At 37.6% G+C, this 27320-nt stretch overlaps 2 protein-coding genes across 3 annotated transcripts in view; one reads left to right on the top strand and one right to left on the bottom strand.

Annotated features, from left to right (window-relative positions):
* Positions 1–989: 989 nt before the first annotated feature.
* Positions 990–22111, top strand: WDR41 (WD repeat domain 41). Of its 2 annotated transcripts, XM_042825796.1 has the most exons (13): positions 990–1070; positions 4293–4408; positions 8759–8807; positions 9707–9838; positions 10189–10251; positions 10758–10869; positions 12277–12339; positions 13525–13635; positions 14510–14694; positions 17011–17132; positions 17993–18081; positions 19585–19715; positions 21652–22111. In XM_042825796.1, the coding sequence occupies exons 1-13, from the start codon at positions 1020–1022 to the stop codon at positions 21802–21804; spliced, it is 1377 nt and encodes a 458-aa protein (XP_042681730.1). In that variant the 5' UTR covers positions 990–1019; the 3' UTR covers positions 21805–22111. The 2 variants fall into 2 exon arrangements, with proteins under 2 accessions (XP_042681730.1, XP_042681731.1); XM_042825797.1 differs by lacking the exon at positions 10758–10869 and having other exon boundaries at positions 10185–10251.
* A 3578-nt stretch (positions 22112–25689) lies between these two features.
* The window catches only part of PDE8B (phosphodiesterase 8B), a 68321-nt gene continuing 66690 nt past the window's right edge, over positions 25690–27320 (bottom strand). The window contains exons 21-22 of the mRNA XM_042825707.1: positions 26301–26430; positions 25690–25805 (exon numbers count right to left, since the gene is read on the bottom strand). Of these exons, the coding sequence (XP_042681641.1) occupies positions 25690–25805; positions 26301–26430 (246 nt within the window). The remainder of the gene's footprint in view (positions 25806–26300; positions 26431–27320) is intronic.

The raw sequence follows: 27320 nt of genomic DNA, 5'->3' as shown, positions 1-27320 counted from the left end.
TATAGGAGTAAACTCCTCTTTAAAACTGTTTCAAGGTGGCTGCCAACTTCAGTCTTCTGAGAAGCAGCGGAGAATTCACAGCTTATAACAAATGTCAATATTCAGATTGCATGCCACCCTGTGCTTGATGAACATGCCAATGCAGGCATTTCATCCCAGACATTGCCATGCTTTCCACACCGGTCTGTCACTGCTAGTTCAGGTCTGAGCAAGCCACTATTTTCTCCTGCTTTAGGATTTTGGAAATCTCAAATACATCTCAGGATGCAATGGGGCACTGATTATCTGAAACAACATGGGTGAGCAGTCAACAGGATGGCAAAAAAAAATATGTGACTCAGAGGCAGTGAGTAGCGCTCATCAGATGGGTTTTTACTTTCATGGCTTCCTGTGTCTGCCCAAAAATGGGGTCTGCATAATCTTTTGGGTTGGTTTGTATTTATAATCTTGCTTCCTTGAGCCTTTGGAATTCAAGCTTTGAATCTTTAAAGGCTTCCAAGACATTTGTAAGGGAGGTGAGGGCAGGACTGAGGGATGTGAGTCCAGCATTTAACCTGACGGGATAGCCCTGTTTTGGGGGCTAGGTAGAGTGTTGGATCCTCCAGTTCAACGCAGACATCGTGGAGCCCAGGGCGGCTCAGCAGACAATGAAAGCAGCCACAGTCAAGGGAAGCTGCTAAACGCAAGAAAATGTTAGAGACAAGCAGTTTGGGGGATTTTTTATTTCAGGAAACAGGCAAGAGGGTAGCAATAACACGGGATTGTTATTCTCAGATTGTAAAGCATTTCCTCTGGAACTGGAAGCCGGCAGATCAGAACCTAGCGAAGGAAAGACCTTTACTTCGCCACCGTGTGCAATCAACGCACTCGGCGCTCGATTGTTCAGGCCTCTCCCGGCCCGCTCGTTCGTCGGCGCGGAGCTCGATTAAGAAGGCCCTTCCTGCGGCGGGGAAACCTTGCGCCGGGGCGGCGCGCAGGCAGGGGTTGGGCCGCAGTTGCAGCGAGGCGGCGGCAGTGGGATGCTGCGCTGGCTGATCGGGGGCGGCCGGGAGCCGCAGGGCCTGGCGGAGGTACGGCGGGGCCGAGTAAGGCCGCTGGTAGGGGGGCGTCTCCCTTCAGCCCCCCGGGAGGGAGCAGTGGGGTGAGGTGGGGCTGCTGCGCCGCCCCGCGGGGTGGCTGTGAGCCGGTCCTGCGCGTTCTGTGCGGGCTGCGGGGTGGCGCTGTGAGCCCCGCGCCGAGGTAAGGCGCCCAGAGGTAAGGAGCACTACGGGCTGTGGCGGTGTTGACACGGCCGGTGTGTGGGCTGGTTCTGTGTCGTGCTGGGTGTGAGGGAGGCACTGCCGTCTTTGCCCCGTCCCGAGGAGTGCCGAACCGAGCCTGCGTTTAACAGGGATTAGCAACGCTGCTGCGGGGATTTTCACTCTTAATGCCAGACAGACACGAGGAAGTCATTCTTCAGCGTCTGTGCGTGAGCAAGCCGTGACTGTGTCTTGTTTTGTTTCTAATGCCAGTGTTTACCACGGCGGCAGTGCCGCTGACCTGCGTCATCGGCCCAAACCTCGGCTATCCTGTGGTTGTATTCAGCAGATTTGTGTGCAGGGCAGGAGTTGGTAACAGCAATGCTAAAATGGGCTAGGCAGCTCCCCTGCTGTTTGCTCCTCTCCGGAGTTTAAGCTTGAGCTACATTCAAGGCTCACCATATTTTAACAAGGTGTAACTGTAGCGGCGTTCTCCCATTCTGCCTTTCTTGACTTTCATAAGCATGATCCATGGGACTTTTCTCCACTGATATCACTGTGTTGCATTCTATGTGCTGAATGATGGCATTTTCCCTCAGTGGAAAACTGACAAATAAGTACTCATAAAGATGATTTTTGGAAGCTTATTTTCCCCTTTGCACTATGTTGTGCTACAGACAATGTGAAGATGATCTTCGTAACCATTAATTGCCTTTGTACTTGAAGAGCGTAGATGAGGGAGTCCATTACAGCCAGTAGGCTTTGGGCTGGTTGCGTTTGATTTGTTGCTGTGGCTTCAGTCGGTCTCAGAGAGGCAGAAGGACTAGAGTCTAAGAGAATAGTGAAAACCTTTGGCAAAGGTTTTTAATTTTACGTTCAGGAAATATGAATTTCTCGTTAGCCTTTTCATTCTTTCAATTTCACAGTATATGATTTAGACTTGAGCTCCTGAATTTCTTATGCTGATGGCCCCGATGTGTGCCTGATAGTCCATACAAACTGTTCTATTGTGCTCCAGAGTACAGTGTAACTACAGAAGAATCTCTGTATACTTTTGTATCCAGTTTTGGTGGATTGCTTTTAAACATCCCACCTTTAAGCGCTTCTAATCACAGGGATTATCAAAAAGTTGTGAAGCTGCGTTGAATGTTATTATTGCAGTGATGGTTGCAGACCCTGCATAAAATCCTGGAAGTTGGGAATGAATTCCGTTGGGATCAGCATCTAATCTTCTCTTGTAAAAACTTGGTGTTGCTACAGGAGAGTTCAGTTAACAATTAGTTTACATCAAGCAGACTTCTTCAAAGAAAGAATGCAAATATAATCTAACAATTGAGAAGATACATCTCAACATCTGAACATCTGAAGCAAGAATGGCTTGCAGTATGGCACAACTGGAGGAAAAACTTGTTGTTGTTCTCTGTATCACATTGCAGCTCTGTATCTTTCAGTATTCATGGGCAATCTTAGGTGAAGCGGAAGGAAGAAAAAAAAAATTAGGCAGGTTCAAAGGAAGTGTTACTGTGTTATACTGAAGAAGCAGCAAAGACAGAATATAGAATTAGGATGTTAGTGTTGTAAGTAAGTCCTGGCTTTTTCAGAGCAGTGGTGCAATTGTTTTGTATATATACATGTTTCTGTTATTTGTATATATACATGTTTCTGTTATTAAATAAAAGAGCTGGACTCTTTTGACTACAGTACTGCTTATGTCATGAATGCTACTGAGATATTTTAGTATTTTTAAAATGCTAGATTTTTATTTTTTTTTAAAAGGAATATTTTTATTTGCTTTTCATGGCCGAACTGTTAGTTTTCATATTTTTCTACTTTTCTTTATAACTCTGAGGACTATACTTCCATTGTTTTAAATGGGAACTGCTATTCTCACATAATTGCATAAAATGAGGAACAGTTGCTTCATGAAATGCATCAGATACCACAGAACCAAGATGAAACTGCAAGAACTAGCATTTTGACAACCTCTTCATTTTAAATATAACGCAGATTTCCTTCCCTTTTTATTAACTTTGTTGTTCTTAAGTACCAACATAGAAATAATGGAAAATAATTGGTTGTTCCTGCAAGAAAATATTGATGTTTCTGAGGATGTTTGTCTCATGTAGGTTTATCTCTCATTTATGCTACAGTGTTCAGTAATTACAGTTTTACAATAGTTTCTGTGATATCTTTAAAGAACAGACGGTCGTAGTGGTAATAAAGTTAGGAAGTGGAAGAATTTTGTCACTGAATTACTGCTTAGTAATTTATATGTCCTTGGCATTTTTAAAAGTTAAGTCTAATAGCAAATTGTTCATAATGCTAAAGAGTGTAAGCACGAAGAGATTGCCTTCTATTGAACAAACTGATGATTGACGTTAGCAGAATTATCCTATTCAACTCTGCAGTGCTTATTCAGTGTTTTGTTGACCCTGCCGGATGATCAGCTTGCTCCAAGTGATTTATAGTTCTTTTAATTAATAGTCTTGTTGATGTAATTGTAGATGCTGTTCTATGAAGTGATTAATCGTCCTCCATGCTTTTTTTAAGCTGTTGGCTTTGGTATTTCGTGAATAGAGTTGCAGTGGTTGAGGCATGTAGATACGGATACATCATTGAAGGTGTTGTCTTTTATATAAAACTTCAAAATTGAATGGTAGGTGAAATACACAGGAGATGCAGAAACCTCTCAGGAGGGTATGTAATTTAATGAAAAACTAAACGTATGGTATGTGTAGCTGGCTCCATGTGGTAGCTGGTGACTGATCTGGCTTTTTGTCTCAGTAGATCAGTGAACAAAGTACAAAATGTTTTTCAAACAGAACATGCTCTATTTTGATTTAAAATACTCTAAAAGGATATTATTTACTTGAAGTGATAAGAAATGAGCCTTTCTGGCGATCTTAATTAAATTAAAATTATTATTTTAGAAAATTAACTTTAAATGTAACTGTACATTTGCACATGAGGCTATAAACACATTGTTAAATGTTACAAAAACCTGATGAAAGTAACAGCACAAAATAAATTTGTTTTTTTTAAAATGAATTTTAGAAAACGTCTGTACAGACCATTGGTGAAGAACAAGTACAAAATCCTTACACTGAGCTCCTTGTGTTGAAAGGTCATCAAGATATAGTACGTTTTCTTGTACAAATAGATGATTACAGGTAAGAAATTGCATCTTAAATTGTTCTATAATGCTCTTGGGAATGCTTCAGATAATAGCTTTAAAAATATAGGAATGTTCTCAGTTCTCTGTTTTTGCTGGGGAAGGGTGAGGAAAAGACTGTTTTTAAAAAGACATGGGATGAACACTTTTGTTTTATTATGTTTTTCTGTTGTTTGTCTTTTTATGAAAAAAGAATGGTGAAGTAGTTATTTTCATTTCTCAAGTTCATTTATTTGAAGGAAACACCTTTAGCTATTGAGCCCATAGTTTTCTGGGCTGAACTTTCCTTTCTGTATATGCATACACCTCCCTTCTCCTGAGACATTACAGAATAGGGCTTCCTTTTTTTTCCTGTGTGGTCTGATGTGTTCTGTGTTCTTGATTTGAGTTTATTTGTTGTATTTCAGTTCCACAAATTAATGTACATCTCTTACAGATCCCCTCAATGTAGTAATTGAACAGTGTATTCTCACTGAATGTTATTGTATGTATATATGAATGTATATAATGCTATTCCTGGGTCAAAAGCAATGCATTTGTTGTCCTTTGTTCTGAAATTCCAGTGCTTAATTCACTTGACCTGCAATTGACGCAACTGAAATTCTCAAATCTTGAAGTGTTCAGTAGTTTAATTCTGTGCATAATGACTACTAAAATTTGAAAAGGGGCTAATCACTATGTTATATATTTACTCCAAATTCCTGTTTTCAATTTGCTGTACTTACTTGAAACCTTACAGTTCCATTATCTCTCTCATGCAATTTTAACTTTGTGCATTTTTTTTCATGTATTTCCTGGTATCTTTGTTCTGTTCTTATTTTTTTTGTAACTAGTTAAATTCCAAGGAAGGTGTCATCTAAAAAAAAATCTGGTTATGAAGCAAAGATGAAGTCACTAACTTTACCTTTGCTTCTTTGGAAGTGTGTCTAGGCGAATGAAATACGGTCCTTTTTTCTTAGTGTAAAATTAACCTTGCATGCTCTCTCTTTTAACCTAATCATTAAACAGATAAATTAAATAACTGCCTTAGAATAAAGTTGTGAAACTTGTAGTCAGTAGTAACCAGAATGACTCTTACCTGTCTTGAGGAATTAAATAGAAAACCCTCAGAACTAGTTATGTTACTTAACAGGTGGGAGTCTATTTTCTGAGGAGTATTTATTGTCGTTTATGGATTATGCGCAGAGGAATATTTGATGTACCGTTCAGTACAATACACAAACAGAAACCAAGCTCTTACCTATGCTTTATCTTTACAGTGTCAAACAGGCATTTTTTGGAGGAATATTGTAATTAATGATATATTAATAATATACTTGCAAGGTATGTCTTTTCCCCTTAGTTCATTTTTTTCCCAATTAGTTCATTTTATGTTCTGTGGGGAAGTATTGGTGATAGGTGGACGGTTCGACTGGATGATCTTGGAGATCTGCTCCAACCTTGGAGATCTTCTGACGCCAAGATACATACATATATATATATATATATGTACGTATATGTATATTTCACTGTGTGGAAGACTTTTAGCTTGTCAATTTTCGTTTTTAATTTACAACTGTTTAGCAGAAAATTTCATTCATTTCCATGGCATTTTTTCATTACACTAATTAACCAGAAGCAAAATTCATTTAAAACTGGAAGATTGTGATTTGTTTTTCCTCAGTCCTTTCCCTTCCTTTTCAGAGAAGTTATAAAAATAAATTTTCTTCAAGTTACATTTTTCTTAAGACATACACTGAATAAAATACCGGACTGTTCTTAGATTTCAGGCACTTTCTGAGATAAAGAAATCTTTTATCATTTGGGCATCATTTTATGGTAGTAGGTAAATTACTGGAGTTAAACTAATGGTAACCAGCATAAAGCTGTAGCCTGGTTGGCTACATGGAAGATAGATTGTGAAATAGCATCTGGATAAGGAGTAAGTTACATAGGTGGTTAATATTCTGAGAGTTTGGGGAGTTTGATAGTCGCCTCGCTGAACAGTAATTCAAGGGTTTTATTTATGAAGAATATTGTAGTTTCTGGGTTGTTAAACAGGTGATAATATTTTTCACTTGATTCTTTTCAGTAAAATTAGTATTGTTACTCAGCTTCTGAAATGTTTTTATTTAGTTTCTGCTGCTATTCCATTGTGTGCTTTTTGTCAACTGTTGTAAGCCAAGTTTCACGCTTCAGATCTTTAGATAATATCATCTTATTGAGAATTTTGCAGAAGGATTTTCTTGTTTTCTCAGTGGCTCAGCTAAAACCAGTGAGTGGAAAATTTTCTCAGATTGGTTTTTGAAGATACTAAATAAATCCTGTATAAATGTAACAGAAAGCTGTTGTTTTATTATTTTTTTTTTTTTCCTTTTATCTTGTATTTTTTTTGATCATGAAGTGAGGGTCATATTGATTGGGAGATTGCTAAAGAAGGCTAAGACTCAGCAAGTGTCTTCCAAAAAATGACTGAGATAAAATTGCATGTTATACTCTAGCATTTGACACATTAAACTAAACAGAGTTCATAACACATTTTAAGAATAGATTTTTTTGTTGCTCGTTTGACCATTCCTTACTCCTTCAGGAAGCAGACAGGGTTACAAAGGATGGTGATCATGACTGGAAAAGAATCAGGTCACCTGCAAAACTCCACCTGAGTGAACAGGATGTACTTGTAAAGTCAGCTACCCTACAGTGTACCTCTGCTTAAACAGAAATCCAGGTTAGATGTTGAAGAGGAAACAGAAGAGCGCTGCATTAAACTTCTGTGCTGATAAATCGTGCTCAGAACTTCCTTCAAACACCGGTTTCTTTCTCAGAATTCTGTGAAGCAGCACACAGTTCCAACGTTAGTTGAAAAGCGGCTGGAATTTAAAGGGATCATGCTGAGATGTGAGAGTCTGATTAAGTTCTTGACCTTGTGGCAAAACAATGTGTAATTCAGCTAAAAGTGCACTAAAGATGACATATTACTGTTACTAAAGGCACGCATGGAAGATGTTTTTTCACTATATTCTTTTCAAAGAAGAGGTGTGATTCAATGTAATATAACAAAAGATAGGAAAAAAAAAAGCATATTTAGCACATATTTCTTACTGTAACAGGGAAAAAAAAAAAAAAAATGAGGACATTTGAAAATAATTGGGGCTGAGGGAGTACAGCTTTCTGCCAGAAGCCTTACTTTGTTAGCAGGTTTCACAGGCGATGTAACTACAAAGTACGAGTCCAAAAGAAAGACTTCTGTGTAGTTAATGAAAACATTTGTATCTGGCAACAGAAAAAAGAAAAATCAGAAGTGATATAAATTTTCTTCTTTACTACTTTCTTGCACATAAGTAGACATTTTAGTTCATTGAACATAGAATGGATTGAATTGGAAGAGATCTTAAGGCCATCAAGTTCCAATGCTCTGCCATGGGCAGGGCTGCTGCCCCTAAGCTCAAGCTGTCCAGGGCCTCATCCAACCTGACCTTAAGTGCCTCCAGGGATGGGGCACCACAGCTTCTCTGGGCACCCTGTTCCTGTGCCTCACCACACTGTGATTTTCTTCCACATATCTAATCTAAATCTCAGTTTAAAACCGTTCCCCCTTGTCGTATCACTATCTTTCCATGTAAAAAGCCTGCGTCCTTCCTGTTTAGGTGCTCCTTTTAAATACTAGAAAACCATGGTGAGGTCTCCCTAGAGACTTCTCCAAGCTGAACAAGCCCAGTTCCCTCAACATTTTGTAATAAGTGGTGTTCAGTCATTTTCATCGCTCTCCTCTGGAACTGCCCCAACAGGTCCACATCCCTCCTCTACTTGGGCCCCAGGTTTGTACACGGTACTGCAGATGGGGGGCCTCACAAGGGCAAAGTAGAAAGGGGCAATTGCTTCTCTCTCCCTTCTGGTGCCTTAAATACAGACCTTAGGGAGGCTTTTTAAGCTACCTCCAAGTATCGGTAAATACTGGGCTCCTCTACTCCTGTATTGAACTCAGATGAGTGGTTTCTAATTTGTTTGATGTCATGCAGTCAATTGGCTCTGACTGATAATATTTGGCTTTAGGCTGTGAGGTTATTCAGTATATAAAATCTTTCATTAAATTTTCAAACAACAAGAGAATTGGTTCTGCAATGTGGGCTTCTGTTTATAATAGTATTTGTTGGAATTCTCTAGCTTTGTTCTTTGTTGGCAAACCCCTATTTAAATGTACTGACTTCAGGACTTCAATTTGAAAACTAATTAAGATTTATGGATATTTATTTATTCCTTAGATCAAAATCAAGAGTCTAATATTTCAAATATTTTTTTTATGTATAATTTTACTTCTGTTCCATTATATTATGATATATTCAAGGTTTCACTTTGTATTTCTTACCAGGTTTGCATCTGCAGGAGATGATGGGATCATTTTTCTGTGGAATGCTCAGGTTTGCTCTTTTTTAGTGTGTGTGGGGGTAGATGATTTGTTTCAGAGGAAGTAAGCATTACTGAGAGCTATTTGGAACGTCTGCTAATTGCTAGCATCTAAAAAAATTCCTGCATTGGTTTGTATCAGAAATACTATTTGAGAATGTGGAAGTGGAGTTCATCAAATATCTGTTTTAAAAGAAGAACTAGGAAAGTAAAAGTTGTGTTGTGGACATAAGAAAAAAATAATTTTTAAAAGTTAAAATGTTTTGTGCTGGCATAATGGTTTTTCACATATTGGGAAATTATATGTTGATGTGAAAAGCAGAAGTGAATATGAACTTACAACTAATTCTTCTTTTAATATATGCTCAGTGCTTGCTGAGAACACTAAGGTGCTAACTGTGGACTCTGTGATTATATGGCAAGATCCCAGAATATAACTCTTTCAGAATTAGTAGCCCTGTTTGCAATAATTGCATTAAAACTGAAGAGTCTAAATGGAGAGCTAATGCAAAACTTTATTGGAAGAACACCAATCATTGATAGTTAAATTTTTCACTCAGTGCCAAAGCAAGGCCTTGCTTGCCATGATAAAAATTTCATTGTAATTTTTGAAACTCTTCTAAAATAAAGTAACTCTTCTGGAAATTGTGCTCTGTAAATGTGAAAACCACTGTATTTGTTATGTAATACTCTTCATGTAGGTACTTAATATGTTATTTAACTTAACTTTAACAAAGTAAGATCTTGGAAAGTGTTGAAGGTCTAGTGCAGTGAAACCATAAATGATTTTGGAAATTGACATTTTAGACTCTTAGAAATTTTTGTTTTCGAAAGTACTTTGGTACCTGTGTCATGTATTACAATAGGTTTAATCCAAGTTTTACCCTTAATTTTCCCTGTTCTTATTTTTCAGACTGGAGAGAAACTTTTTGAACTTCATGGTCACACACACAAGATTACAGCTATAGCACCATTTTTTTCATCAGATGCTTCTGAAGAAAACAGTCATTTGATTTTAACAGCATCAGCTGATAGAACAGTTATTGTATCCTTGGGTCTTGAGAGGTTTTGAACTTCTTTTTTTTGTTTGTTTTTATTGGAAGCATTTACAGAGGCTATGTGTTGTTTGAATTTATTGGCTGGTAAAGCAGTATGTATAGTTGGATCAAACTAGGATTTTTTTCTAGTCATTGCTCACAGTTAGATGTAATCCCTACTAGGAAAATGAATCTTAATGATAGGCAATTATTAGCATGTCATTTTGGCCTTTTGAAAAGACAATCTGAAGCTGTAAGACTGAGTTTCTGCATATCTATATCCCAGACTCTCCTTTAGTTAAAAACACAGCAGTTATAATAAATATATAAAATCAATTTCCTTAATGAATTAAGTCAGGTTTGGGACTGCACTACTGGCAGACAGGTGCAAAAAGTGTCATGTTTCCATTCTACTGTAAAGGTAAGCTGAGGAAACCCTAAGTCTGCCTGTCTTCTTGTGCACAGTAATCTTTTCTGTGTGGGTCTTCCTATGGGCAAGTGTATTTAAATGAACAACAGTGTAATTTTAGAAGATGTAACCCTTTAACAGTGACTGCTTGAGAACTGTTCTTAAGAAGTTCTTAATTTCTTTCTGGAACTTTGAATTCCTCAATTTTGTTTTTGAAAGGCTATAGATTAAGGGTGATTTTGTACCTCTGTTTTGTTATTGCATTTGAAAAGGCAATCAGGAATCAAACTATTCTTGAATGTTAATTGAAAATATCATTAGACATCAGATCTTGCATTGTTGATAGAAAAAATGTAACATACAGTATGTAATTAATTCTGTATTTCTCAAGAAACTGACATTTAGTACTGTATTTCATAGTACTTGCTGGTTCATCTAGCTAAAGCTCATGGTCACGTTAGTGAAAAATTCCCTGCAGAACTTTTGCAGGGGGCATATATCTGATTTTTATTCTGCAGTGTTTGACAGTCCTTCAAAGACTGGATGTATGGTTGTCTGGAGGGAGTGATCTATGTGTTTGGAACAGAAAATTAGATCTCTTGTGTAAGACCAGTCATCTTACTGATGCAGGTAAAAATGTAAATGACTCATTATAGCCGTTAAAGTGCAAGTAAAATGGATCTGTATAATGATGCAAAACCAACTTGGCAAATTCTCTTTAATTTTAATGATAACATTATGTATTAGAGCCACTTTTTAAAAATGTCAAACGTAATCATTTCAAAATTAAGACTGCTTTTAGTCTCCTGTGCTACGTGAATTTTAGAGTATGTCAAACCTTAGTAAGTGTAATACTTTACAGTTACTCTAAATATTTTGCAATAAATGTATTCCAATTAACTTGAAATCTTAGAGGGCTGTGCCCTCTATTGCTGACTTGCATGCATTTGCTGTAACTGGGGCCAGATCCTTTCACTTCCTCTGTGAAGGAGCTGGAGTTTTATTATTTCTATTTAAAACTTAATGGTATTAGAAGTAGAGTAGTAAAATCTCTTTTCATTATTAAGAATCAGTGCTTTTTCTTTTTTTTTTTTTTTTTGTAGAAGGTTGAGATCAGATTATATTTACTGTATTTCTATCAAAACCTCAAATTCATGCTTTTCTGTTAATAACCTTATATTATCTAGCTGTGCAAAGAAAATAGTTACACATTATTGCTATGCTTTACAAAGATAGCTATGAAGCTGTTAATTTTCCTTATTTTTGTCATATAAGTAATAGCCGTAAGTAAAACCCTTCTGAATCTTTGAGAATACCAGTATTTCTTTAGGTTTGATGCAAAGTATCCTACCAAATAGTAGTTCTCATTGGTGTTTGTAGTTGGTAGCATAGAGTGCTATGTAAACTTTTGTATGTAGGGTTGACCAATGGAATGTGCTGCGTTGGCTCTCCTGATCCCTTGCTTCCTTTTTGGGAGAAGAAAGAGACAGTTTTATTCTTCAGGGAATTTTCCCATATTAATGTGACAACACAGGTTTTGGGATGTGTATGTGGAACAAAAGCAGGATAACAGTAAGCTGGACATCTTCTCTTATGCAGAGTTATGCTTCAGCTAGCTCTGCATAATATTTTAATCTCATGTATATTGTGGCCATATCAGTATCTAACAACTTCAACAACTCGTATTTAAAGTCTCATAATTACCACAGTATCCTTTATGTTGTCCAGCATTAGGGCATATACATCTCATCACTACTTAAAATAAAAAGATTATTTGTAGGAACTTTAGCTCCTATGTCAAGTTCAGTGCTAAGAATTCTGCTGGTTTCTGAACCGAACTGTTCTTCCATCTGAAGTAATCTGTTCACTTCTGTTGCATTTTTACTTTGGCTTCATGCAGTATGATTTTGTTTTGCTAGTAATTTGTATGTGGACCAAAAATTATGAAAAGCATTATTGCAAAGGATTTATCAGCAACTATGTTTACTTTTGGTCAATAAATACTGTTTTCTCCCTTATTTCCTTTATTTTTCAAAGGTATTAGTGCTTTGGTTGAATTGCCTAAAAACTGTGTTGCGGCTGCTGTTGGCAAAGAGCTAAGTGAGTATTCTGGATTTCTGTTAGGTCTTAGTATCTTCTGTCATTGCTTATCAGAGATACCTGTACTCAGAACACTGCTGGAGTTGTATAGGAAAAGTGAAAGGTACTAAGATGTAATTAGCAACCTTCCTATGTTTTTCTTTATTTGATAATAAAGCAGATAGTACTCGTCTCCTTCAGGAGTTTCATTGAGAAATGGTCAATGCATTCTTTTAGTATTATTAATGCCACCTGTCCAGATCTGATTGTGGATATCTGCATTTGTCCTTCTGGTCTGGAACTTGTTTTCGTACCTGTTCAGTGCCTAGGAACTCTGTTTCCTAAGATACCGAGTGCAGTATTGCCAATAAAACAATATCCAAAGCTGCAAGGAGCTGATATGGTCATTTTTGATACTCGCTTAGAGATAAGCTTTTCTATGTATGCAGACTGTAAATCATCTGCTAGCTGTTTGTGGGGAGCCTTTTGTAAGTGTTTTATGAAACTGTTGAAATGCCAAAATGTAGAAAAAGTTTCAGGAGATAAAGTGTAGCAACGAGTCCACAAAACAACAGATTTTGCCCGATATTATTAAATACTTGGATGAAAAAAAAAAATCTAATAGTGTGATCAGAGAGTTGGGAGCAAACTAGAAATAGTCTTCTTTTGTTTAGACTTTGGTATACAGCATAAACTTCCATCTGAAGTTCCCTCAGTTCTGACATGCCTTTGAGATAGCAAAAAAGAAATTCCAAGACTGATTAAAAGGAAGTCTTAATTCCTGGAGACTTTGATTGCGATATTACAGAGTATTTCATCCTTTTGTTTAATAAGTCTTTGAGGCAGCGATTATTTTTACCTTACTTGTCAATACAGATGTTTCTTTCCACTTCTGCTTTGTACAACTTCTGATGTTGATCATTTCTCTAAATATCAAAGTTACTAAGTAGAAATCTTGATCCCTACAGCTACTGTAATAGGAGACCTTAATAATAACACTGTAATAAATTATTCACATTTTTGTGTTATGAGGAAAGCAGTTAAAGAGATGATCATAAATAGTACTGCGCATCTTGCACTGTCTCACTTTTAATGTGCTTAAATTTGTGTCTGTCTGAATATGATCTGTTTTATTTGAGCATATCTATATTTTATTCTGACAAATGATAAAGCTGATTTAGTCAGTTTCTCTCATTATCTTGGAAGTCATTTTTAGGTTGATTGCTTCCAGTGATAAGTCTGAAGGTTGCAATATCCTTGAAGTAAAACGCCTTGTCGATCATCAAGATAACATCTTGTCATTGGTCAGTGTCAATGGTAAGTAGGGGTTTTGATGGAATATTTCAACTGCATGCTTCTTGTTGGGACCAAACTTGTAACTGGAGTGAAGCTTCATATCTAGTAAGTGATCCTTTCTGTGGTAGCTGTGAAGGCAGTGAAATGTGAAATCAAACCAAGTAGGTTTGTGATGTAGAAAAGGCTCAGAGGGTACAGATGTAGGCCTGCACTTAGATGCATTATTTAGAGGCTCTGGAAGCAGTCTCTGTTGCTTATTTTGTCTGGACCAAGGGATTGCCTGAAATTCTGCCTAGGTAAAGACTGTAGTTACCCTTCTGTTTTGTTATCTGTCTCTTTGAGTTCCCTCTGAGCCCAGGAGAAGTTATTCCCATTGTGACAGAGTGTGTATTTGTACTCTAGCTAATATGTGCCAGCCAGATTGGCACAAAGGGCCTACTGAACAGAGATGGAGTGAATAAAATTTGGGTTCTCTGGTGGTTGTTTCTGGCTTACTGATGTACCTACTTATCAAAGGAGTAAGAGGCTTTTTCATGTAAGCAACATATGAACTTCAAATACTTGTGCATACTATCAGTGATGGTCTCTGCCTTTGTCATATTATGCTCTGCAGTAAGTGAATGCCCTCTTTGCTAGTTCTGATTTTACAGGAGAGAGCTCATCTCCTTTCAATTGCCTCAGCTGTTCTAAGTAATCAAATAAAAATTTTCTCAAAGGGGAGAGGATTTTGTTCAGTCATTTAGTGACTGCATTGTACATATAGCTTTATGCTAACATGATCTTTTTTGTTGTGTAGGACTGTAGCCTTGTCTGAAATGGATGGGTTTGTTTGTTTGTTTTAAAGTAATATGATCTCAATGTGATTTTTTTTTTTTTTTTTTTTTTTTCCCTCTAGATTTGACTTTTGCGACAGGTTCTCATGTGGGTGAGTTAATAGTTTGGGATGCACTTGATTGGACAAAACAGGCATCTGAGTGCAACTTCTGGGACTCTTCTGTCCAACCAGATGCACGGACAGAAATAAAACTATCCCAAAGTCCAAATGAAACTTCAGTTCAACACTTAGCATCTGATGACGAGGTAAGGATTCTTAAGCTGTGCAAACTACTGAAAGGGGCAAATGTTCTGTGTTTTCAGTTTCGTTGCTGTTTTAAGCAATTTGATAGACTTCTTTAAAATGGGCACAATTTTCATGTGCAGATTTTGGTCATTGTGCTTACTGCAGATTGTAGGGTGTTGGCTGTATGGGAGCTAACATTATGGACTGTTTCAAGAACTATTTTTTGACTGAAAAAAGAAAATCGGCTGTTTGCAGTACCACTAGAAAAAAAACCCACAACATTCTGATGGTGTACATCTTTTGTGTTATGGTTCTGGAATGACATTTTTAAAAACAGTGCATCTCTTGTACATTTACTCTGGAGATGACCTATGAGAGCTCAGTTGTTATTGAGGAGATGGTAAAAATCCTCAGATTGCTGTTTACTTTTGAGAAATGTCACTGCCTATTAGTGACAAAGGAAAAAGTATTTCATTGTTGGAGTACAGTGGGATTCTGTTCTGAAGCATGAAGGTGTATTGCAAGGGAATGATTAAGAAAAAGATTTCTGGAAATGACTTGAAGGTGTAAGCTATAACAGAATGAAAATTGGGAAAGCCTGAATGCAGCCTGAGGGCCAAGTCATCATTCGGGGTGTTGCATGATTATGGAAAGAGCATTCTCAAAAATACTGCAAATAGAAACATTGAGTGGGAATGGAAGGAGAGAGATGTACCTGTGTTTAAACATAGGGTTTCATGTCGTTCAGTTGTCAGTGCTGAGGAATAAAAAGCCAGTCTTCTTCAGGAGGAGTTCTGTGACTTGGCTTCAAAGCATTCTGACTCCTTGCTCAAAGAATGCACAAAATGGAGCTTATAGGAGAAAAGGAATTTTGGGAAGTTCAGAAGCAGTTAAAAGTGTTGAATGGGGTGGAATCTAAGTCTGCTGAGAACTTTCTTCCGTTCATGGAACTGAACTAAACACAGATTGCTGCAGAATTTTGAACTGTATTTCTATTGTGAGGTTTGAATGGTAGCACTAGAATCACCTTTTCTTCCTACATCCTGAAAGAGAAGGTTGTAGGGGAGATCTGTCTTTGTCTTGTAAAGTTCCTACCAAAAAAAGTGGAGAAGAAATGTATTAGAAATGTATTCCTCTGATCAATTACTTTGTTACCTGCTATCTAAAAGCAGTACACGGTTCTTCATTATTTTCATTGTTTTTTTTAATTACATATTTTTTACAGTGACAAATTCTCTATTAGGAGCTTTGTTGGCAGACTAGGTAGTTGGTTAGCTGAAGAAGAGCTTGTCTAATTTGATGCCATGTTTGCATGCATAGCACCATTCAGAATCCAGTGGGATGGTAAAGGTTTGGCAATACTAAAAAAGTGTGCTAAAGAGTGCACCTCCTGTCCTGGTGTCTGCTTCTCCTGCCTGTTAACATCAGTGCACTGTTCATGCTTCCTTGTCTTATTTATTTTCTTATTTTCTTGGGGTTTTTAATGACCACAATTTTACCAGGGCTGATGTAAAAGAAGATTTTCTGTGAAGAGCACGTTTAGTAGAGCATACATGGAACCTAAAAAAAAAAGTCAAGAGTGTGTCTCAAAATGGAAAAAACTAATGGAAAGACTTCAATTTCAGTGGTGATAGAGCTCTCATTGTAGATGTACATAATAAAACAAAGCAAAAAAACTCCCTGAACCCAAACTAAGATCCAGTTCCAGTGACATGCAAGGTATTTCTGGCTTCTTAGAACCGTGGTGGTTGTCAGATGGAATCCCTGCGTTGTACTGAAGGAGAACATTGCATATAAAATGCTTACTGGTCTTCACAGTATTGTGTAATATGTGGGAGTGGAGCCTGTATCCTTGGGTAAGACTGTTTTGTGCAGATTCATTAAATTAAAAACAAAACAAAAACGATAAATGCAGAATTCTCAGATTTCTCCTGAAATTCTCAGAATTCTGGATTCTCACTACTCCTTGAGAAAAATAGGGTTTGCTAAAACACAGAGCTATACTTTTAGTGTAAGTATATAAACGTTTAATTGTAGAAATGTTTTAATTTGTTGGTATTCCTGGTTTCTCTTTAGACTGTAGGACAGAGGATGAAAGTACTGAAATTAAATAACCACTTATAGTAGAGTATCTCGCATTTCTTCCAAAAGATCCATCTTTTTTTCTGAAACTTGCTGTTTCCATGTGCTTAGGATAAAGCAGTTAACGTGAGTACAGAAACTAGCTGTGTAATGCTGACTAGATGATATCATAAGGCCTGCTGGAAATCCATAACACACAGGGTGATATTTCACTGTCTGTTTCTATAAGTTGTTCCATTGAATTTTCTTTCCAGTATGTGTATGCTGCAGTTGGGAAAGGCATATACGTATATAATCTTCAAATGAAGCGTGTGATTGCCTGCCAGAGAACTGCTCACGACTCTTCTGTACTGCACATTGAGATGCTTCCAAACAGGTACAAGTCATGGTACATTTTGTCATGCGGTAAAGAAGCTCAAAACTTGGCAGAGTGGCTAGATACAGTCTACAAAGCTACATCTAATTTCTAGGGCAGGGACTTAATCTTTAGCTTGATCTGCTTTTACTGGGTAGAACTTGTTGATTTTATTTTCGAAATTCAATGTGAAATAACTAATCCAGTGTGCTTGATAGACAGATTCAAAATAAAATATCTTGGCTATTTTCAAAGTCAGTATTCATAAACACTTCTGTCTACATTGGGAAATACAGCTTAATGGCGTTTTACTTATATAAAGCAAAGACCTATGGCAGATCTTAGATATTTAATGAAAATTATTTACCAGAACTAACAAAATGTTTTAGCAAAAAAATAATAACTTCCAGCCTTCTTTCATTAAAGTGGAATTTCTGGCTAGAACTTATTTTGGACAGCCAAGTTAAAAAAAATTAACAAAAATTACATATGTGACAAGTTTTTAATGTTATCTAGGAGTTGCGTTTTTTAAATCCCTTTATTTTTGAGTTTGATGGAGCAAAATTCTGTCAGAAGCTAAAAATTGGGGTCTTGATTTTGAAAATTCACATTTTTCTAAGCACATCCTTTATGTGTAGTGAAAAAGGCTATTTTCCCTTATGTTCTGTTTCAATAAATGATATGGTTTTGGTTAATGAAAGAAAGCTTGCTGAAGTCATTTTGTGTGTTTGCAGAGTGTAGATGTGTTTTAGTGTGATTTTTTTTTTTTTGTTTGAAAACATACATATTCCATTTATGTTTCAAGTCCATTATAGTTTGTCCTGCTACAGATACAGCTTATTTGTATCCATGCTTGTACTGCCTATCAACTGTTTTGACAGGCAGCTGATATCCTGTTCAGAAGATGGCAGTGTACGCATTTGGGAGCTCCGAGAAAAGCAGCAGCAGCCAAATGAGCCAGTTCCAACAGGTTTGCTTGGGGTGTGGGTGAAAACATTATTTAGAAAATCAGAGAACTCTATTCAGGTGTGCAAAAGCTTGAAGGCTTTTTAAGACGAGACAATGTCATGTATTCAATCACTGGGACAGATGTGGGAGGGGAACCAGAGAAGACGTTGGGCATCCAAGCCACCTAAAATCTGATTTGAGAATTTAGAAGGTCCTACTGGAGCAATTCTGTGCCATAAAGCTTATTTCAGTTTTCACCTGTATTAGCTGGTCTAACAAAAATTATTGTCTCTCCTGTCAAACTTTCATTCACATCTCCTTTTACTGGGTACTCTCCCTGTCAAAAGTAAGTTGCAAGACTTTGTAAAAAAGGTTAAAGACTAACTTGGAAATGAACAGCTGGCACAAAAAAAGATTTCTACATCTCTTCCTTGAACTTCGGACTCACTTTGAGATTGTCCCAACTTCAAGTGCATACAGCCCTCAGGATCTTGTTGCTTGACTGATAGAACTGTTATAAAGATGTTTTTCTAATATTTTTTTCTAATTGCAAATCTTTTTGCCTTCTGGATTGGTTTTCAGGAATGTCCTGCTTCAGTATTGCTGATGACAGCTGGTCTGTGCAGTTCAGCTGCTTGTTGTGATGTGTTTTCATGTTTGAAATATTTAACTTTGATAATCGGACCTAGGTTTCAAAGAAACTGTATGCCATAGTGGGATGGCTAGCCTGCTATTGCTGTGCTGTTTTCATTCTGAGGAATCCCTTAAGTAGTTGTTCATTTCCCCTGTCGTCTGCCTTGTACCAAGGCCTTGGCCTAGCACACTTCTTTGTGTCTGCCGATAGGCCTGAAGGATGGGTTAGGAACGAAGACAGAACTTCACTGTGTACAGAACTCAAACTTTCTCATTCTGTAAATGTCATTACACAGTTCTTCAGGTATGTATTTTCTTGTATCTAAGTGGAATGCGTGGAGGATTATTGTTGAACATTTTGCGTGATGATTTTAAGACTAAATGAGAAGTCAGTAAGTGGTATGAAAGCAGGCAATTCAGCACCAAAAACTTGCTTGCTACTTGTGTGCAGTGCTCTAAGGTGCAGTGGAGGACACACAGGGACGAGATCAGCACTTCATTTTTCTCTTGTGAGCACAAATGACAGCTGAGCAGTTTAGCAGAACAGAGCATCACTGTCCTGTATCTGCCTTTGCCATTCAGTTAGTTCATTTAAGCATCTTCTGGATTTTCTGCTGAATACATATATTTTCTTATCCAAGTGAATAATGCAAAATTTGCCACATTATAACAAGATTCAAAATATGTGTTTGCCACAAAAATGAGTAATTCTGATTCAGAAATGCTGTGCAGTACAATGCTTCAGTTACTTTGCCATGCAGACTGTCCTACTTCTAGATTACAAGCAACTCTCAAAGCATTCTTTTTAGCTAATGGAAATAAAAATTGCTTTTTGTTTGTTTGTTTTCCAAAAGAAAACTTTTTTTTTTTTTTTTTTTTTTTTCCCCTACAGGGTTCTTCAACATGTGGGGATTTGGAAGGGCAAACAAGCAGGCAAACCAAGCTAAGAAGGTGCAGGAGAATACACCTATGCATTTTTTGGAGCTGGTTGGTGATCTGATTGGTCATTCATCAGCTGTACAGGTAGGCCAGTTTTAGTAGGATGAAAAAAAAAGAATTTCATTTACTTATGTAATTTTATGTTAACTTATGTAATACTTATGTTCTTTAAAAAGCTGTAACTTTTGACTCTGTAGGTCGGGAGGCTGGGAATGTCTTCATCATACTATGGAGCTGTATGGGAGTCTTGGGCTTCAGGTCCTTCTAAATTCATCAGAGTTTTAGCAACTAATAAATAGACACATTGATTGTGTGGAATATGTAGAACAGTATGAAAATGATAATATTAGTAATCTAAAGTTCATCAGAGCTTAAACAGTGACAGATGCATGAAGTCTGTGACTACGAAAATGCTATGGAAAATATGGTAGGATATTGGGTTCTTTTGGAGACTGCAAACAGTACAACTGGGAACTGGATGCTTATTCAAAATTTCATCTTAAGTTTACAGTCTGTACAAAGGCTCATAAAAATGAAATCAATTCAGTAATTGTAACCCCTGTGCTGTGAACCTTAAGGTTGTCTTTTAAATTTACATCAGGTATTGTGCTGTGCTGCCTAACAGAGTATACGTATTTTTAAATGGTATTTCCCCTTCCACACTTGTGTTTTCAATGTTAACGTTTGGCAAAAATATTGGAGTGAAAGATAGCTTTCTTGCAGTGAACTGTTATATTCTTGCTAGGAGCAGGAGAAAGGTTTGGTAATGAGGAAGGGAGGAGGAGGCAAGTCTTGGGGTAATTTTGCTCAAAAGTATGCATGAAACTAGCTGGATTTCAGAACTGGTAAAAGCTGGCAGCTTCTCATTAATAGATAGAATGATCCCATCTGCTACAGAGATTTCTGCAAATCTTTCTGTCTCTCCTATCTTTCTCTCTAAAACTATTTCAAAAACTATTAGGAGAGTCTATCATAGTAGTAAGAAAAGTAGGTACCTACAAAAGGAGATGTAGTGTCTTGTTTGTCTCTTGCCTTCTTTGCTCTGTCCTGATATGTTTTGTCTTTACGGCGATGCTTTAGAATCAAGTAGCAGCTAAGATAATGGTGACAATCATTTCCTGCATTGCTCTACATATGGAAAGTATTTTAGACCCTAGACAGACGGGAGCAGTTGAGGCTGGAGATGTTGAGTGTGGATGAAATGTGATGGTCAAAGATGTGTGCTTGGCTTGTGTATTTTACTGGAATCACAGAGCTAATAACTGGCTGTTCCTGGGGAAAATAGGCTGTACACAATCTTGGTTCTTTCTCCAGACAAATCTCTTCAGTATCTTGAGAGATCAGAGCACTGCAAGCATGCCATGATGTCTCTGTGTGGCCTTGTTCCACTGAATGCTATGTTGAAATGTTAGCTGATGAAAGGCAGCCTTATGGTCATTGAAGTCAGGGATCACTACTTACTGGCTCCGCTGCTCTTGTGGAATTTCTCCACTACTTCTATATTTCTCGTATATTACAGTTCTCACTGGCCTGTCGCCCTCTGTGTGTGACCAGGTGCATGCCAGTGCCTCTGAAGAGGTATTTATTCTTGATTCCTCCAGGCCTGGTGGGAGTAGCTTGTGTTGTAGTGTGGTACTGTGTAGTCAAATGAACAGTACAGTGGCTTCTATTTCTGAGCAGAAACTGTATGACAGAGATCATGCAACTCATGCCCCTTCTACTGCTGACTTAGAAAAGGTTTTATTCAAGTTGCTGCACCTTAGCTTCTCTATCTGTAAAGCTTTACTTCCTTCTTCACATGGAAATCTTTCAGGGCAAAGTGTTATTTAAGGGTTGTATTCATACAGATATTTTATGACATCTTAAACATACAGAAAATATGTTGTAACTTTGAATACCTAATGTTTGAACAGAACCATTTCAGGCACATGTACTTTTTCAGTCCAGGGTTACACTGAACACTTAAGCCAGCTGATAATATCATGTGAGTGTCATAATAATCATAATGGTTTCATTGCAGATGTTCCTGTACTTCAGTGAACTGGGGCTGGTTACATGCTCTGCTGACCATCTCATTATTTTGTGGAAGGATGGTGAACGCGAATCTAGACTCCGCAGTTTAACGTTATTTCAGAAACTGGCACAAAGTGGTGATCTGCAACCAAAATTTTAAATTGCTTGAATACAGGCTAAATATGCATAACTGGATATACATTAAATGTGAATGTGAAGGAAAGTCTGCAGTCTTACTGTGGGTTAACCTACACTGGAGTTGATATAACACCACTGTGATGTCTACCATGAAGTGTGATTGATTCAAGTTAGTCATTGCATAGTGTACTCATTGAATTCATTTGTCTGTCATGGAGGTGCAGTCCTTACTGGGGATTTTCAGGATGTAAAATATTTTCATAACCAGTAGTAATTGATCTGTTCTGTCAGCTGAACACTTGAATAAAATTTGACTGCAAAGAAACTTACTTTATGTATGTAAGTCCAGATAGTATTTTAGAGTTTAAAAACATAAAGCCTCCAAGTACACAATGCCTTTTTCAAGTCTGAGAAAGAGGTAGTAGTCTGCAAAGCTGAACAGATTTGAAAACAAACATAATTAAAAAAAAAGAAAAGTGCTGGGGGAAAAGAAAAACAACCAATCAAAAACTCTCCAATCCCCCAAAACCCTCCACTGAGTTAAATCCAGAACAGTTATTTATAATCATCATGAGATGGGAAATAGGGGAAGGAATTACCAAAATCAGTGGAAAGAAAGTGGGATGAGGATGGATTACCATCCTTCTACTGCTCTTTCTGGAACAGAGAGGACCCAGGGTCAAGAAGACTTGAGGAATTTAAAATAGGGCTCCAGTGTCCTCAGTTCTGCTCCTCAGACCCAGCACTCAAAACAGCTCAGGATACGTCTTCTGGAACTTTCCAATGCCATTGCTTCGTTTTGAATCAGTGAGTTAACTGTTTTCAGTACTGTAGACTCCAGTGGCTTAAGTCCAGGTTTGAAGTCCAGCAGCTGCAGTATAAGTAATTAGAACAGAGCCAAGTGGATCCTGACCAGAGCAAAAGCAAGAGGAGGCACTCCAACTTCCTAGGAGGAGCTGAAGAAACTTAGATTTGCTTTCCCCAGCTCTCATGGATACACGCATTTCCTGTAACACCCAAAAGACAAACATTGCCTTTTTAAGTCTCAACATAAGGGAGAGCAGAGAACAATAACATTTTAGGCTGTATTTTTCCCTGCTTTTGTGAGTCTGTTGAATTTAGAACCCCAAATGGCATTAAAAAACAAAAAGAAAATGGAGAAATTGTTGAGTAATGTTTCCCTTTATATTCAGGAAGGTGAAGTCAGCTTTAAATCTTGAACTGCATGTTTTTTTCTTGAGATGGCCATCCTATGGGAGGGAAAGAGATTGGATTACAGATGGTTACAGCATGTTTTTGGGTATGTGTTACTACACATGTGAGGATGAAAGCATGTTAGCCTCATCTGCTCATTAGTCTCTAATGCACTGTTTCAGATAGCGTTCCTCAGTAAGTGTTGCAATCCGTACAACTGACGTACAAAGTGGGAGAGGAAGTTCCTCTTTGGCTCTTTTTCCCCATTGTGCTCAGGCAGCCCAAGGGCCAGCTGCACCCTGGAGTGCACCAGGCCCAGTGAGCGAGGCGAGGGGTTGTGCCACTCTGCTCTGTGCTCTGTGGCCTCACCTCCTGCACTGGATGCCATTGTAATCACACAAGATAAGGAGAGTGTCCAAAGGAGGGCTGCAAAGCTGGTGAAAAGTTTGGAGGGCAACGGGCGTTTCATTGTTTTTATGATTCCTTTTAAATTTCTATTTCCAGATCTCAGTAAAGCAGAATTCTGTATGTTCTTGTGAAAGTAAATGTCTTTGTCAGAAATAGCCTTAATATCGATACAGAGAAAAGAGGCAATTTAAGCATGTATGTACTGATAACAGTATGAAGCAACAGACTTAGTCACTGGGACAGGTAGGAGTCTGACAAAAGTGGTACATAAAGATCAATTCATGCTTGTTTCTTCTACTCTTACAGAGGAGTAATACTCCACATGAGTTACTTCTTTACTTTGGGTAAAAAAATACACAGGATGTGGCAACAAATATTTCACATTAATGCTTTAAGTCAGGTACTGAGACTGAACTTTTATTTCTTACATCCCTTCTACCATTGACATTCCTCTTTGTGTGACAGAGCTATGACAGTACTGAATTGAAATGTTTTACATGGTTATGGTCTTACAGTTACGCAGTATGATCTTACAGCATTTAATAAATTAAGAGGACAAAGTTTTGGAAGTTTAAATTCTTTTCTCTAATGCATGCTGCAGTGAGCATTCAGTCATTGGAATAGTTAAGATACAACCACTGAGAGCACTAGTTCTAGATAAAGGAATGGTAAAAGCAGTTTACTGTATAAAAAACAGAGGTTCAACTCATCTGAATAAAAATCCATTGAAAAAATGTTGCATATATATTCATTATTTCTTATATCTTTCACCAGAAACACCATTCTTCAAATGTACACAGTGCAGCATTTTAACACATAGCAACCAAAAGTATGATTCTATTACAATTCTAACAAAAATATACCTTATATACATTTTTTTCTGCACATACATTTTATGAATGTTTCATTTTGTTTTCCAGACCTGGTACAAAACATACAAAAAAGGTTGGCACATTACATAAGCTACCTGCAGTAAACAATCACGGTCACTTTTCTTCCACAGCTATCTAAGCTCCTTGTATTTCTTTCTTAGTTCAGTTGTAGATACAGTGTAAGGGTGTGGAAAAGAGTCTGCCTTGAGACCCTTCATTTCAACTCAAGTCACTGATTTGATGCTTTTGCCCGCAGTGCAAAGTGTTTAAAAATCAGCAGTTCTGCCATTTTTAACTGAATAATCGGAGAACAGTCTAAAATCTGAACTCATGTTCATGGTCTGCATGTGGTTAAAATGAGATGTACAAAAATACACATTTGTGCTTAGGAAGCTTTAGCATAAATTTCGTATTTAAAACCAATGAAAAACTATGTCTGCTTTCTGACTTATTTACAACTTTTGGAATGTTGTGGGGTTTTTTTGTTTTTTTTGTTTACATGACCAAACAAAGCAGCATTTTGTTAGGAAGGAAGAAGCAGTACAAACTGTTAATGCTGTTATAAATTATAACCTGGAAACTTTTTTTTTAGAGGTGAAGGTTCATCTGATAAGTATGTAGCATAATATATGGCTTGTCATAAAGCTTAGATCAGTTTAATAAAATTGATGACCATGTACAACCATCACATTATAAAAAGAGATGTCAATCAACTGCCACAATGGTTTATATGTAAAACTTGACAAAGTGTCACATGTTAACATCTAAGATGGCAAAGAAAAATGTGGATGGCACCAATTACACAGAACTTGCTTATTTTCCTCCGCTGTATAACCCATTTACGGGAATTTCACTTCTTATATAGAAAAGGAAGGGCAGGTTTATATTGTCTGTAATGAAAGTTTTGCTTTTAACGGTGCTGGGTTTGTTTTTAGTGTGCCCAGTTTCTTGAGGTTTACTTGTTCTACTGTGCATGCTCTCTCTACAGCTGTGGTTGAAAGAGCTAAAGAACATTGGCAGAATTGGAGCAAATTTATGCTAGGTAACTGAGAAGTGTTTATAGTTGTTTTTCAACTTACTATTTTCCTGGTGACTAGATTACCTGTTTCTGAGAAACAGCTGTGTGAAGTGTTAGCGGATACAGTTGCATTTGATTCAAGATTCGACAGATTTATATTTGTTACTAGAAATTAGTTTTGGAAGTACCTTATCTGCCATAAAATGATATTTCCAAAGTGCACTTGTTTATGGCCTTTTTGAAAATATTTTTGTGTGGAATTCAGAGAAGCTTAAAAATGGTAGATAAAATACTTTGTTCTTCACAAACAGTCTAGTTTCACTTGAAAGGAAACACTATCCCCGTTGTATCCAAGTTAGTAAGCAATTCACAGTGGAACTGGTAGATTGGGAGGTCTGTTTTTCTTGTTTTAGTGTCAGTTGTTGTTTTCTGATGGAAGCCTGAGACTCTTGCATTTTAACTCATCCAGCATTTTCCAGTGTTTGTAGTTATTGGCCAAGTGTTGCATCAAAACAGGCAGGTGTGCAAATGCTGAAACAGAGGAACAATTTTGCTACGTGTACAAAAAGTACAGCAGAACAGCCCAGCCTTGTCTAAAACCAGCATTCTCCTATCTCTTGTAAGTTAATGCTAACAGGGAAAGATTTTTTTCAGTCTTTCTCCTTCAAGTGAACCCCTTTCTTAGTTTATAAGGAGTTTAGCCATTTATTCCTATCATGCAAATACTTTGATGTTGGTTTCTGCTTTTCAGGAAAAAAGACCTAGATAGAAGAACTTAGATTTAAGCTACTATTCCTTCTCTCTTTACATAATTGGTAAGTACTCAGCTTTTGTGAAATGGGAAGTTCACACTGCATGGTGACAGAAACCAAATTCAACATCAAGCTGTACTGCAGACTGAAGGCTGTATACTAAATACTGTGCTGCCCCTGTGGAAAAACAGACTAATGGCTAGTTTGAGATTATTCTTTTTAATCTGTACAAATTGCTGCCTCAGAGCCAGGAAAAAGATGGAGAACTACTTACCATCCCATGCATCGAACATGTCTGTTATAAAATAATCAATGAAGGAAATCTGAGACTTGGGAATGCTGCAGGTATTTCTATCAAATACTGGCATCACAACAGGGAGACCCTGTCTCTTCTCTTCATCTGTCTAAGAAAATGAAACACCAGTTAGCCTCTGCAGCTTTCCTGCCTTTCCTGTTGGAAGAGCAAAGGCCAGTCCCAGGTCCCTGGGACTAAGTGAATTGCAGTGGGAGGCTTCAGACAAAAGTTTGAACCCCAAAGGTGAACTTCCTGTGCTTTACTTCCTCTGGAACAGGGACTAAAATTAACATCTCTTCCACCCGCAAGTGCTGCTGCTGGGGTGCTGTGACTGTTCTTAGCTCAAGTAAGACAGAACACTGTAATCTCGTGATTGGGGCACACCAGTTAAAAATGGAAAATGGAGTTTCAGAGTCCCTTAGCAAAGAACAGATTTGAACTCTTCCACAGCTATGTCTGCTGTTCCAAAACATTTATCTTTTAAGTAAGAGGGATGTTGCTGCTGAACTTTGCTTCTCTCGTGTTAAACAGAAGTCAGAATATGCCCTTTAACTGCCCATAAATGTAAGAGGGCTGACTGTGTTGTTCTTAGTGTGGTGGTGGAGCCAACCAGCCCAATCACAATTGTAACACACAAGTGAAGTACTTTTGTCAGAACTGAATACTGGACTTGGCAGCAAAGCAGCCCCAAGATTACCAGATGAAGTGAATGAAAAGGAGAGCAGTTCTCAACACCTTATACTGCTGTAGGCTTGCTACTGCCCAAGATTGGCAATTTAAAACTAGCTTGCCTGCTAGTATGCTACCGTGGAGGCTTGAGAGATGCACCTCAAAGCAATCCTTGATCTTGCTCTGAAAACAATCAAATGTATTCAGGAGGATTAAAATAAAATTAACAGGTCCTATTCACTAATATTCTTTCCTCCCAGTAACAACTATTGTCTTTATGCTCTGAATTTGCATGGCAGGCATGCTAGGACGTCCATCTATCCTTCTGTC

The sequence above is a fragment of the Centrocercus urophasianus genome, unplaced genomic scaffold (assembly GCF_019232065.1).
Source record: "Centrocercus urophasianus isolate 14NV4802_14NV808 unplaced genomic scaffold, USGS_Curo_1.0 seq_25, whole genome shotgun sequence".
Lineage (NCBI taxonomy): Eukaryota > Metazoa > Chordata > Aves > Galliformes > Phasianidae > Centrocercus > Centrocercus urophasianus.
This window is presented reverse-complemented; position numbering and strand designations above follow the sequence as displayed.

Coding starts and splice junctions, on each gene's coding strand:
- WDR41 (XM_042825796.1), top strand. CDS start 1,020: ATGCTGCGCTGGCTGATCGGGGGCGGCCGGGAGCCGCAGGGCCTGGCG. Junction 10,252..10,757: donor GTTTCCATTCTACTGTAAAG/GTAAGCTGAGGA, acceptor TTTATTCTGCAG/TGTTTGACAGTCCTTCAAAG. Junction 19,716..21,651: donor GTCATTCATCAGCTGTACAG/GTAGGCCAGTTT, acceptor GTTTCATTGCAG/ATGTTCCTGTACTTCAGTGA.